Consider the following 12,972-nt stretch of genomic DNA (forward strand, 5'->3'; position numbering starts at 1 on the left):
GGGGCAAGGAGGGGTAGGAGGAGAACACAATCTGGAAAGGCCCATTTATTTGCAAGTGTGGAGGACAGCATGGAGGAGGGAGCCACTGAGGGCACCGCACCCTCTGGGTTCATGACCCTTATTCCCAATCTCCTTCCCACCCCCCCAGATTTCTCTCCAGAACAAGATAACCACCATGCCCAAAACTGAGGACATGGTGCTCTGGAGCAGCCTCCATGAGGCCATGTTCACCCCAGTAAGTGAAGGAGGAAGCGGAGAGTCAGCATCTGAGCGTCGGGGAAGGCGGAGTGAGGAGTGGGCAGGGTGATCGCCGAGCTGGTCAGGAGTAGCCTTGGCCAACCCAGCCCCCTCTTCCGCAGGGAACTGCTCCACAACTGCTGGATGATTCTGAGCTATGGCAGATTGCGGAACATGTTGCAGAGACCAACCTTCCCCAGATGGCTGAGTACCACGAAGAAGTTAGCCACAGCCAGGTCGTGGAGACCATCCAGCGCCCCAGATTCCTGGAGACCATCTGGCATTACCAAGTCCCAGGGCAGCTACAGGAGGAGGAGTCTGCCCAAGCAGTTCTGCTCCCCAGGGCCCAAGGGCCGGACCAGGCCCAAGTGCTCAAACCTGGGCCTGCACCTGGACCTGGGCCTGCGTTCAGACCTGGGCCTGCGCCTGGACCTGGGCCTGCGTTCGGACCTGGGCCTGCGTCTGGACCTGGGCCTGCCCCTGGACTGGGGCCTGCCCCAGGTCCTCAACCCACACAATCAGGATCCTGGCCTGTACCACCACGAGGCTGGCCTCCTCCCAGAGGCTTGCCTGGGACCAGCTTGGGCTATTTCCAGCCTGGCCCAGGCCCATCGGGCTCCCTGTCTGCCCAGCTCCGGGGCTCTAGGATCCTACCCCCAGCCACGGAACTCGGCTCAGCTTGGCCTCGTTCACTGCGGTCATGGTCTCGCCAGGGAGACACATCCAAGCTCTCAGCTCTCTCAGAAAAGGAGGAAGAATATTCCTCTGTGGAAGTGGGAGTCCCTCAGGATGGAGCCCCAAGGGCTGAGGCCTCCACGGAAGTACTCCCTAAGGGATCCCCGTCTGCGGTTCAGCAGATAAAATCCGATGCTGCCATTGCAGCTGCTGCCGCAGCTGCAGCGACATCGGCAGCCCGGGCAGCTAAGGTGGCTGCCAGGCTGGTCAGGGACACCCCGGCCACCAAATTGGCCACCATAGCAACAGCCGTGGCTGCATCCGGGCCCTTAGGGGTCCTTGCAGACATCCTGGGCGCGGGGACCTCCCGCGGGGCCTTCACCAAGGACAGCGAGATGGAAGACTTGCAGGAGGTGGACTGTGAGGACGTCCTTTCTCCTTCATTCTCTTCTGCCAGTGTCCCTCCCAACATGGCCCTGTCCCAGGCCGTGCTGGCTGCCAAACAGGCCATGACCCCTGAAGACAAGAAGGCCGTCAGGTATTCCATGAGCCACATAGCCCAGATGCCCATTAGACATGACTCCCTGCAAGAAGAGTTCGCCCAGCTGTCATCCAACCTGCATCAGCGTATGACTTATCTAGGTAGGCCTGGCCTGGCTTCTGGAAGGGTAACAAGGGCTCAGGCCCTCCCTGTGGCCTTTGAGAAGCACCTCCTCTCCTTCATTTAGCTGCCCCAACAAAATGTGCATTCAACCATTAGCCATTCATTCCTTTGGCTTAAGCATTAGCCTCTTACTAGTCTATTCTTTTACAATGAATGTACAGTGAGGTCTTATCTTAGGGAAGAAGGGTGGTTAGGGTCTAAAGTTGGTGCTCAAGGAGGAAAATCAGAAGTCAAAATTACTCTTGGAAATTCCCTTTCAATAGCCCATAAAATAGTACTGCTGTACAGTATTTTGATAAGTCCAGATCAACCAGAGTGTCTAATAGCACTGAACAGACTCCAGATGAAGTGGTCAATTTGGGATTAGGAACAACAGCTGGGCAAACATATGTTTTCTTAAAGACCACAGTCATGTTCTAGGTGGCAGTAGGACCAATAGACATATGATCCCAGTTCACGCCCATGATGGGCATATGTTCACTGTGGGGAGTGGAGAGGAGAATGGCCTACCCTAGTGGTTCCCAACCTTAAGCTCACCTCAGCATCCCTGGGGCGCTTGGTAAGGCACAGGCTGCTGGGCCCAGCCCCAGATCTGACCTGTTGGTCTGAGTGGGGCCCTAGAATTTCTCTTTCTAACCCATTCCGGGGGATGCTGCTTATGCTGCTGTTGGCTCAGGGAACCCACTTTGAGATCCACTGTCCTCCCCTCTTTGAATCATTATCTTGCTTTTTCGCTCTCTGCCAGGTGTAATAGTTGAATCAGCCTAAGTCAAATCCATATGTGGCGCCACCCCTGATGGGCAGTGCCATTGCACAGATCTTGAAAAAGTAGAACTTTGAGCAGCTAAAAAGAACCACATCGATCTCTGTGAATTCTGGGGCACAGCTTAGGTTATGATAGTCATGAATTTAAATATAAAACATAAAGCCATAATAGCCCAAACTTTACTTCTGACCAGTTGCCATTTTTGTTAAGAAAACTAAAGATAGGTTGTGAATGTGTCTTGGCTGCAGTGTTTCCTACCCTCCCAGCTGTGTCATGTACATCACTTTTTGGCCTCTCATCCAAAACTGGATATAGGGCACTTTTTTTTTCACCCCTCTCCTTTTTTGTTAAATCTCCCTTTGCATCTTGTTATGAGATAATACATTTCATAAACTCCCAGAAGTAAATACTCCATAGATTTTCTCAGGACCATTTCTGGGAGGGCAATAAATTCCAGAGAGGTTTCCCTAATAGGATAACCACGAGGCTGTCAAACATCTGAAATGGGGCAAGTTCAAGTTCCCATATGGTCCAAGCACAAAGTGCACACCAGATATTGAGGGCTTAATATGAAAACAAGAATGTGAAATATCTCGTTAATCATTTTGTTGATCACATATTAAAATGATGCCTTTTTTTTTTTGGCCGCGCAGCTTGTGGGATCTTAGTTCCCTGACCAGGGATTGAACCCGGGCCCTCGTCAGTGAAAACGTGGAGTCCCAACCACTGGACTGCCAGGGAATTCCCAAAATGATGCTATTTTGGATTATATTGGGTTATGGACTTCCCTGGCGGTCCAGTGGTTGACTGCAAGCTCCCGATGCAGGGGGCACGGGTTCAGTCCCTGGTCGGGGAACTAAGATACTGCATGCCCCACAGTGTGGCCCCCCAAAAAACCCACATGGATTGTATTGGATTAAACAAAATATTTTCTTAAAATTAATTTCACCTGGCACTTCCCTGGTGGTCCAGTGGTTAAGACTTCACCTTCCAATGCAGGGGGTGTGGGTTTGATCCCTGATCAGGGAGCTAAGTTCCCACCTGCCTCGGGGCCAAAAAACCAAAACATGAAACAGAGGCTATATTGTAACAAATTCAATAAAGACTTTAAAAATGGTCCACATCAAAAAAAAATCTTTAAAAAAATTAATTTCACCTGCTTATTTTTAGATTTTTTTTTTAAATTTTCGCTAGAAAAATTTAGATGACCTCAAAGGCCCCCAAGCTCACAACATCTCTCTGTTGGAAAGCACTGCCTTAAATATCTCATAACAGAAGCAGGTGGAACTCTAGATGAAGCATCTTCCCCCATCCCTGCCCCCAACAGCTACCCCCTCCTTTGCTTTCAGCTAATATGGGAGCCTCTTCCAAGCTTGGGACAACAGTGGACGTATTGCAAGAAAAGATTGGCAGCCTCCAGAAATCCAGGATGAGGGTCAGTGTCCCGGGCAGAAAAGGCATTTGAGAAGATGATGGCTTGAGGTGATGGCATACTCCATGGCCAGAGCCAGGTGGAGGCCCTGCCCTCCTGGATGCAGCGTTTGTCCTGGAGCTGAAAGGAGCCCTGGGGAGGGAGTGGGGCCCAGAAGGGAGGTGCAGCCCCGCGGAGGCAGATCTGCCCCGGCTGGTGCAAGGCTCCCAGGGGTGGGCAGCCACATGTTTCCCCCTGACAAGTGTCTAAAGTGACAGTTGGCTGGCAGGCTGGGGACGCCCTGGTCTGGTACTCTCTTGAAGTCCCTTCCCGGCCGTGGTGACCTCAGAAGCAGAGGCCTCTTGTGTCTGTGTTTCCCCCTTGTAGGAGGAGGAACTTGAGAGAATTTGGGGCCACCAGATAGAGATGATAAAGGACCACCACCTTGTGCTGGACAGGGCAGTGGACAAGCTCCAGATTCGCCTGGATGAGTTTAAGGTTCGGAGGTCCGGAAGGGCCCAGAGGAGGGAGGATTCCTCATCGGGACACTCAGATCCTCCCCAAAGATTTCACAGACACCCTGAAGGCAGGGGAACCAGGGACACTTTCCTGGCATTTTACTGTGTGTAAGTTACACTTCCATGAAAAGCAAACAAATCCCGCCACCCGCACCCCCCCACATAAACAAGAGGGCCTGAACAGGATCTGTCTCGTTCACCGCTTGGGTCACCCACGCCAGAAGGGTGCCCGGCGCAAAGTGAAGGCTCAGAATGTGCTGAATGAATCGATGAGTAGATAAGAGGATTTCTTGAGCCAACTGTTCATGTTCATAACCTTTCCCCTAAACTGGCTTGTTTCTGAGTTCTCACACCGTGGGGCCTGTCCGGAACAGCAGAGTCTGACGTGAGAGATGTGAGGACGATGCAGAGCACCTCCCAGGGGTCATTCAACCAGACACCTTCTCCCTTGGGCTCACTGAGCTGGCCTGATGACCCTGCCCTGATGACCTCGGGACCAGTCCCATCTGTGCCTTGTCCCAGAGGCATCCCAGACCCTCGGGGAAAGGATCAAAGTCATTCCCGGTGGGAGGAGATGACCTTTCCCCCAGGGTATAAAGAGACAAAATCCCAAGCAGATCCACCTGAGGTGATTTCCATAGAGGGCTTCTGATTCCAAGTCGGGGGGCTGTTGGTGGGATGCACTAGGGTGTGGGGAGCGAAAGGGGAGGGCACAGCTCCCCCTCCCAAGGTGGTCACACAGAGTAACCAGGCTAGCGCGCACAGGGCAACTTGGACGGGGGAGGAGCTCATTGAAGGTGAGCCGATGCCCAGCCCAAGCGGGGAAAGAAGGGAGTGCCTGGGCCGTGTGTGGGCTCCCAATACACGGTTTCAGGCCCAGACTTTTGTGAGTACCAGGATCAGGAACTACATAGTCTCCTGCCAACTCTGTGCCCTCATTTAGCCACTGCTTTTCAGGGAGACTGGGATGCCTTGTCCTAGGGACCTATTGGTGTCCTTCCTGGTCGGAGACCAGGGCCAGTTCTTTCAGCACGTCTGATGTGTGTCCAGCACCATGTCCTGCCCTGCTCGGGGTCGGGGGGTGGGCGTAGGATCTGCCTCCAAGGAGCTGTCACTCGTTGAGAGAAACTCAAGAGGAGTTTGGCCAAACAGACCAAATGGATCAAGTCAGCCTTTGTCCAGACTTCCTTCCTGCCCGTTGTGCCAGCAAGAACTAATTGCTTATAAAAGTGAACCCTGGAAGGATCAGGAGCTGGGCTTTGTACACAGCACGCTTCATTAAATAGTTCTTAAATGAACATGGGCAGCAACAGATCAGTGGAGCCCTTCCAGTAGAGGAAGGAGGGAGGGCAGACACCTCTGCCCTGGTTCTGTCGCAACGTTGGGACTAGAGAGGAAACGCCGCTTTTACTGCGTTACCTGGATGCCTGGGAGAAAATGTTCTGGACTTTAACAGGTGGCACGAGAAATCCCCATTCATTCCCTGAGTCATTCAGGCAACGTCATTGAGCCTTCACTGTGTGCCAGGCGCCCTTCCAGGGCCCAGCGATACAGCAGTCAACAAGATGGACAGCGCCAAAGCCCTTATGTGTTTTTTGCGGGGGAACGGTAGTATTTGTTTGCTTTTAATGAAAGTATGCTTTACGCACAGTAAAATGCCCAGGCCTGAAGTGTAAGAGCTAGATTAATTTTTGCCTCTTGGTACACCCATGTCAGCACCACCCAATCAAGATGGAAATGTTTCCATCACCTTAGAGTGCTCCTCTTGGAGTGTTTCCCACTAAGAACCCAGCAGGAAAATAAGTGAGGCTAGAACTCTTTCTTACTGACTCAAATAATGTGAAAACATTATTTGCCCTTTGAAGGTGGACAGGTGTCTTTTATAAGCCAGAGGCTGCATTCCAAAGCCATTCTTGGAACAAACTATTATATCCAAGGCTCTGGCTTGGTGCAGGAGGGGACGGATAAGACAGCTGATGTGTATCAAATGCCAACTCTCCTAGGAAAATGCCATTTCTAGTCCTCTTAGCATCTTTGGGACAGGAGTGGTATTAATGCCATTTGAACTAGGAGGAAACAGATTCAGGCAGAGTAACCAGCCAGTTGGGAGGCAACCTGCTATTGTGGTTGGATAGGCCTGGGTTTCAATCCCGATTCTGCCACTTAGTGGGTGTACCAGTTTCCTGCGCCTGCTGTAACAGATGATCACAAACTGGGTGGCTTAAAACAAGATACGTGTACTCGTTCACAGTTCTGGAGGCTAAAAGCCCCAAATAAAGGTGCTGACAGGGCCTTGCTCTGTCTGAAGCTTCTAGGGGAGGATCCTTCCTGGCCTCTCCCAGCTTCTGGTGGCTCCAGGTGTTCCTTGGCTTATAGACGCATCGCTCCAATCTCTGCCTCTGTTGTCACGTGGCCTTCTTCTCTGTGTGTATATCTGTGTCTTCACATGGGCTCCTTATCCATGTGGGCTGTCCTAATCCAGTATGACCTCATCTTAACTAATTACATCTGCAAAGATCTATTTCCAAATAAGACCATGTTCACGGGTTCTGGGCAGGCATGAATTCTGGGGAGGACATTAGTCAACCCAGTATGCAGGTTACCGTGGCAGTGGAAGTTAGAGGCTCCCGGCTCCTCTTTATTTCTAGATTTTAACTAGGAAGAGCCAAGTGGGGATCTAAGTGTTAATGTTGGGCCTGATGCCTCCAAAAGGTCAGCTCCCTGCTAATGTGGTGTTGGAGGAAGCAGCCTGACACGAGGCTGAAGCAGGATCTCCCTTCCATTACCTCCACCGTCCATCCTAGACCTTGAGACCCATCTGGGGCAAGGTGGATGTGAAGGAGCTTTGCATTAATTAGAATTAAGTTCATCTTGGGACCTCACTGGTGGTCCAGTGGGTAAAGACTCCACGCTCCCAATGCAGGGGACCTGGGTTCGATCCCTGGTCGGGGAACTAGATCCTGCATGCATGCTGCAACTAAGAAGTCCGCATGCCGCAACTGAGACCCTGCACAGCCAAAATAAATTAAAAAAAAAAAAAAAAAGAATTAGGTTCATCGTTGAATAGCATAAAACTCCCAAGTAACTGACTTAAGGCATAAGTGTATCGCTCTTTTACATTCAAGAAACTCAGAGCTGGTATTGAACTCCATGGTGTGTCACTTCCATTCACAAGGTCACCACATGGTCCAAGATGGCTGCTGGCGCTCCAGTCATTAACTCTGCTTCCAAGGCAGCAGTGAAGAGGACACTGACCCACTTCCATTTACACCTCAGTGGTCACATCAAACTATAAGGGAGGCTGCGAAATATAGTCATGATTCTGGTCTGCCAGATGCCAGCTAAAAGTTGGGGGTTCTGTTTCTGAGGGTAAAAGGGAGACCAGATATGTAGGGAGAAGTAGAAGCCTGCTTCCAGCTTTGGAGGAGGAGTGACCCTACCCTCTGGGGACATGGCGCATTGGATGTGAGGCTCTTCCCAAGCAGGTTAGCTGGCTGCTGCTGTCATAAGGAGGACCCAGTAAGTGGAGAGAGGGCAGAATTAATGCAGGGAGTTGGTTTTTCATGGAGTCATGGGGATGGGAAATAAGGGTTTTCCCCTGACCCTGGGGCATAGCATGTGTGGCATATAAGTCCTTGGTGGATGAATAGACTGCCATTCTCACGGGGACCCCATTACAGATCAGAAGAGATGCACTTGTCTTAAACATCTAGGGACACAAAGCATCAGCGTTTTTTTATGCTTTCCTTCCTCAGGTCTTCCTTTCCTGTGTAGCCACCTGTAGTTCTGTGAGGCCACCTCCAAGGGGATGTCTTGTGCCAAGTCCCACGTTCCTCCCCTTCTGATCTGGGCAGCTGGAGCCCAAGCCTTCCAATGTGCCACCCTGCCTGCTGTCCACCTGGCCCCATTGTCCCTTCCTAGGGCGGACGTGGGAGGTAGAGGCTATCCTCAGGACTTCCGAGGATAGCTGACATGCCCTCTGCTTCTGTTCTTAGGTTGTCCATTCTCAGATTAAAAACCTAGAAATGTACAAGGCAGACAAAAGTGTGATGGAGCAGGAGCTGAAAGAGGTGAGTGAGCAGAGATTCCTCTCCCCCACCCCCTCCCCCATCCTGAGCCCAGCTTTCCCACCAGGGAAATGGAATCATCCAGCCAAGACAAAGGCAGGCAGACTTCTGGAGTTTCCTTCCACCTTTATCATATAGAAAGTTTAGGGGAAGTTCTCAGAAGTTGTTCCATCAATTCCTATTTTCAGTAACTCAGGATGAGTGACAATTTTTTAAAATTGAAGTATAGTTGATTTACAATGTTATGTTAATTACTGTTGTACAGCAAAGTGATTCAGTTATACATATACATATATATATATACATTCTTTTTTTACCATTGTTTTCCATTATGGTTTATCATAGGATATTGAATATAGTTCTCTGTGCTATACAGTAGGACCTTCTTGTTTATCCATCCTATATATAATAGTTACATCCCATTCCATCTGTCCCCCAACCCCCTCCCCCTTGGCAACCACTAGTCTGTTCTCTATGTCCATGATTCTGTTTCTGTTTCATAGATAGGTTCATTTGTGTCATATTTTAGATTCCACATATTAAGTGATATCATACGGTATTTGTCTTTCTCTTTCTGACTTACTTCACTTAGTATGATAAACTCTAGTTGCATCCATGTTGCTGCAAATGGCATTATTTCGTTCTTTTTAATGCTGAGTAATATTCCATTGTATATATATATACCACATCTTCTTTATCCATTCATCTGTTGTTGGACATTTAGGTTGTTTCCGTGTCTTGGCTATTGTGAGTAGTGCTGCTATGAACATAGGGTGCATGTATCTTTTTGAATTAGAGTTTGTGACAATTTATGTGAATTTAAAAACCATGCCCCAACTTCTCCATCACAGGAAACCTTGGCTTCAATCTAATGGTTGTGTTTGAGCCAACACAGACCCCAAGGTTGAATTTAAGCCAAGGCTGCGTATCCAGGGTCCCAAACTAGAAAAACTGACCAAAGTGGTCTGATCTCCCTCAGCCTCTTCCTGCTCCCACACCAGCAGCCCTGCCTCCCTGAGTCCCATCTCTCTCTAGAAAGCCGACAGGAGCTCCCTGGCAGGCAAGGCAAGCCGGGCTGACCTGGACGCAGTGGCGATGGAGCTGAATGAGACGATTCAGGGCATGCTGTTCAGGGTTATGGCCAATGAGGATGACTGGAAGAAGACTGTGGCGCAGCTGGATGAAGACCTACGCACCAAGGTGAGGACCCCTGTATTAGTCACCACCTGCTGCGTAACAAACGACCCTGAAATTTAGTCCCTTAAGACAGCAAACGTTCAGTTTCTGAGGGTTAAGAATTTGGGAACAGCTTAGCTGAGTAGCTCAGGGTCTCCCACGAGGCTGTAGTCAGGATGTCATCCAGGGCTGCTGTCATATGAAGGCTTGACTGGAGCTGGAAGAGCTGCTTCCAAGATGGCGCCCTCACATGGCTGTGGGCAAGACTCCTCACTTCCTTATCACACGGATCCTCCTTAGGGCTGCTTGACTGGCCTCACAACATGGCAGCCAGTGGGCCCCCCAGAGCACATGGTCCAAGAGAGCAAGACAGAAGCTGCAACATCTTTGATGACTTAGCCACAGAATTCACACTCCATCATTTCTGTAGTATCCTGTTGGTTACACAGGTCAGCCCTGTTCAGTGCGAGAGGGGACCATATGGGGGTGTGAATACCAAGAGGTATAGTTGGGGAGCATCTTGGAGGCTGACCACCATAACGCAAGCAAAGGGACATGGCGGGCAGAGGGGGTGTCCTGCTGGTCATTCGTTTATTCATTCATCATTTAGTGATCACCTGTGTTGAGCCAGATCCTGGGGAAATGTTGATAAGAAGTCATAGCCTTAATGTGTACCGTCCAATAGAGAGACAGGAACAGTCAGGCCAGCCATTTCAGTGTTGTGTGGTTCCTGCAGCTGGGGTGGCTGGTGAGGACAAAAGAGCTTGGGTTTAGAGTCAGGCAGCTCTGGTTCCGAGTTGCAGCCCCACCATGATTGGCAGTATGCCTTGAGTTATAGAACCTCTTCAAGCCTCAGTTTTCTCATCTGTAAAATGAGGATTTATTCACTCATCATCCACCTATTGGGTACCTCTGATGCTGGTTAATGAGGATATGATGATAAGCAAAACAGATATGGAACACACTTGTCATAGAAATCATACAAATCAATGCAGGATTACAGCTGGAGTAACTCAGTTATCTACAGAACAGCTGAACTGTTTTTCTTCCATAATTCAATGGCAGGGTGAAAAAAAGTGGGACAGAGACTGTTCTAGATTAAGAGAGTCTCAAGGGACACAACAACCAAATGCAACACACGAGGAGACTTACTTTGTTTCCTGGTTCAGTTGCTCCAACTCTGAAAATGGGCTGGGAATTAGATCAACGTCAGGAATGACTGCTCATTGTGTTAGATGGGATAATGGTATTGCAGGCATGTAAGAAAATTAACTAAAATATTTGAGTGAAATGGTATGATTTTTGTAACTTTTTTAAAAAACACTCCATCAATTCCCTGGCGGTCCAGTGGTTAGGACTCTGTGCTTCCACTGCAGGGGGCACGGGTTGAATCCCTGGTTGGGAAACTAAGATCCCACAAGCTGCATGGCATGGAAAAAAAAAGAAAAGAAACAAAGAAAAAAAGGCAAATGCAGGAACATGTTAATAATGATTAAATCTACATGGCGGGTATATCAGGGTTCATGAGTCTAGTCTTTTCTCCTCTCTATGTGTCTGAATTTTTTTCCTGATTGAAAGCTTTTTTGTTTTTTGTTGGTTGAAGTGATCCTATCCTCATTGCTCTTCTTTTCTTTGTGTATTTTAATTGTGGTAAAATTCACACAACATAAAATTAACCATTAACTATTATAAAGTGACTAATTCTGTGGCATTTGTTACATTCACAGTGTTGTGTGAGCACCATTTCTATCTAGTTCCAGAGCATTTCCATCCCCGCAAAGGAAACCCCAGGCCCATCAAGCAGTCACTCCTCACTCCCCCCTCCCCCAGCCCCTGGCAACCACTAATCTACTCTCTGTCTCTGGATTACCCTATTTTGGACATTTCATATAAATGAATCACAGTATGTGACCTTTTGTGTCTGGCTTCTTGCACTCAGCATCATGTTTTCAAGGTTTATCCATGTTGTAACATGAACCAGAACTTCATTTCTTTTCTTTTTAAAATTTTTTTGGCCACACTGCACGGCATGTGGGATCTTAGTTCTCCAGTCAGGGATTGAACCCGCGCCCCCTGCATTGGAAGGCAGAGTCTTAACCACTGGACCACCGGGGAAGTCCCAGAATTTCATTTCTTTCTAGGCTGAATAATATTCCGTCAAATGGATAGACCACATTTTGTTTGTTTGTTCTCTGTTGATGGACACTTGGGTTATTTCCACCTTTTGAATAATGCTGCTATGAGCATTCATGTACAAATTTCTGTTTGAACACCTGTTTTCAGCTACTTTGGGTAGATACCCAGGAGTGGAATTGCTGGGTCGTATGGTAATTCTGTGTTTAAGTTTTTGTAGGGGTGATATATAGTGATGTCTGCAATTAACTCTCAAATGGCTCAGAAAAAAAAAAACACACATACATATATATAGAAAAAGAAAACATGACAAAATGTTAAAAATTGGTGAATTTCAGTGGATATAGGAGTGTCCTTTGGACTATTCTTGCAACTTTTTCTGTAGGTTTAAAAGTTTTTGAGGGGGGGCTTCCCTGGTGGTGCAGTGGTTAAGAATCCACCTGCCAATGCAGGGGACACGACACGGGTTTGATCCCTGGTCCGGGAAGATCCCACATGCCGCGGAGCAACTAAGCCCGTGTGCCACAACTACTGAGCCTGCGCTCTAGAGCCTGCGAGCCACAGCTACTGAAGCCCGCATGCCTAGAGCCCGTGCTCCACAACAGGAGAAGCCACCCCAATGAGAAGCCTGCACACCGCAACGGAGAGTAGCCCCCGCTTGCCACAGCTAGAGAAAGTCCGTGCGCAGCAACAAAGACCCAACGCAGCCAAAAATAGAGAAATAAAATAAATAAATTTAAAAAAAAAAGTTTTTGAGGGACCTCCCTGGTGGTCCACTGGTTAAGAATCCGCCTTCCAATGCAGGGGACGTGGGTTTAATCCCTGTTCTGGGAACTAAGATCCCACATGCCACGGGGCAACTAAGCCTGTGTGCCACAAATACTGAGCCTGCATGCCACAACTAGAGAGTCCACGTGCTGCAGCTACAGAGCCCATGTGCTCTGGAGCCCACATGCCACAACTACAGAGAAGCCCGCATGCCACAACGAAGAGCCTGTGCCCTGCAACGAAAGATCCCTCATGCTGCAACTAAGACCCAACGCAGCCAAAAATAAATAATTTTTTTTTTAAGTTTTTAAATAGAATGTTGGGAAAAAGAATCTTCTTGGTATGCCATGCGCTTCCTGTAGTGTTTGGTTAACAGATAAGTCAGTGCTGGGAGGTGGTCCCTTCTGGAGTGAAGATTCATCAGGGCCCAGCGGTGCTAGCCCAGCTGATACCACCAGCGTAAACGTATATTCTCCCCTTACAAGCAGCAAGTAATTTGGGGGTGACTCTCTGTCACTCTGGGAATGGCCATTGCCTCGTTGGCCATTCTCCTGATA

At 49.0% G+C, this 12,972-nt stretch overlaps 1 protein-coding gene across 1 annotated transcript in view; it reads left to right on the forward strand.

Moving 5' to 3' along the window:
• The window catches only part of LOC309644837 (uncharacterized protein C16orf96), a 67,252-nt gene that overhangs the window by 34,285 nt on the left and 19,995 nt on the right, over positions 1-12,972 (forward strand). Inside the window, 6 exon segments of the mRNA XM_082428999.1 lie at positions 149-235; positions 360-1,554; positions 3,692-3,777; positions 4,141-4,251; positions 8,267-8,341; positions 9,374-9,538. Of these exon segments, the coding sequence (XP_082285125.1) occupies positions 149-235; positions 360-1,554; positions 3,692-3,777; positions 4,141-4,251; positions 8,267-8,341; positions 9,374-9,538 (1,719 nt within the window).

The sequence above is a fragment of the Balaenoptera physalus genome (genome assembly GCF_965194825.1).
Source record: "Balaenoptera physalus genome assembly, chromosome: 16".
Classification (NCBI taxonomy): Eukaryota; Metazoa; Chordata; class Mammalia; order Artiodactyla; family Balaenopteridae; genus Balaenoptera; species Balaenoptera physalus.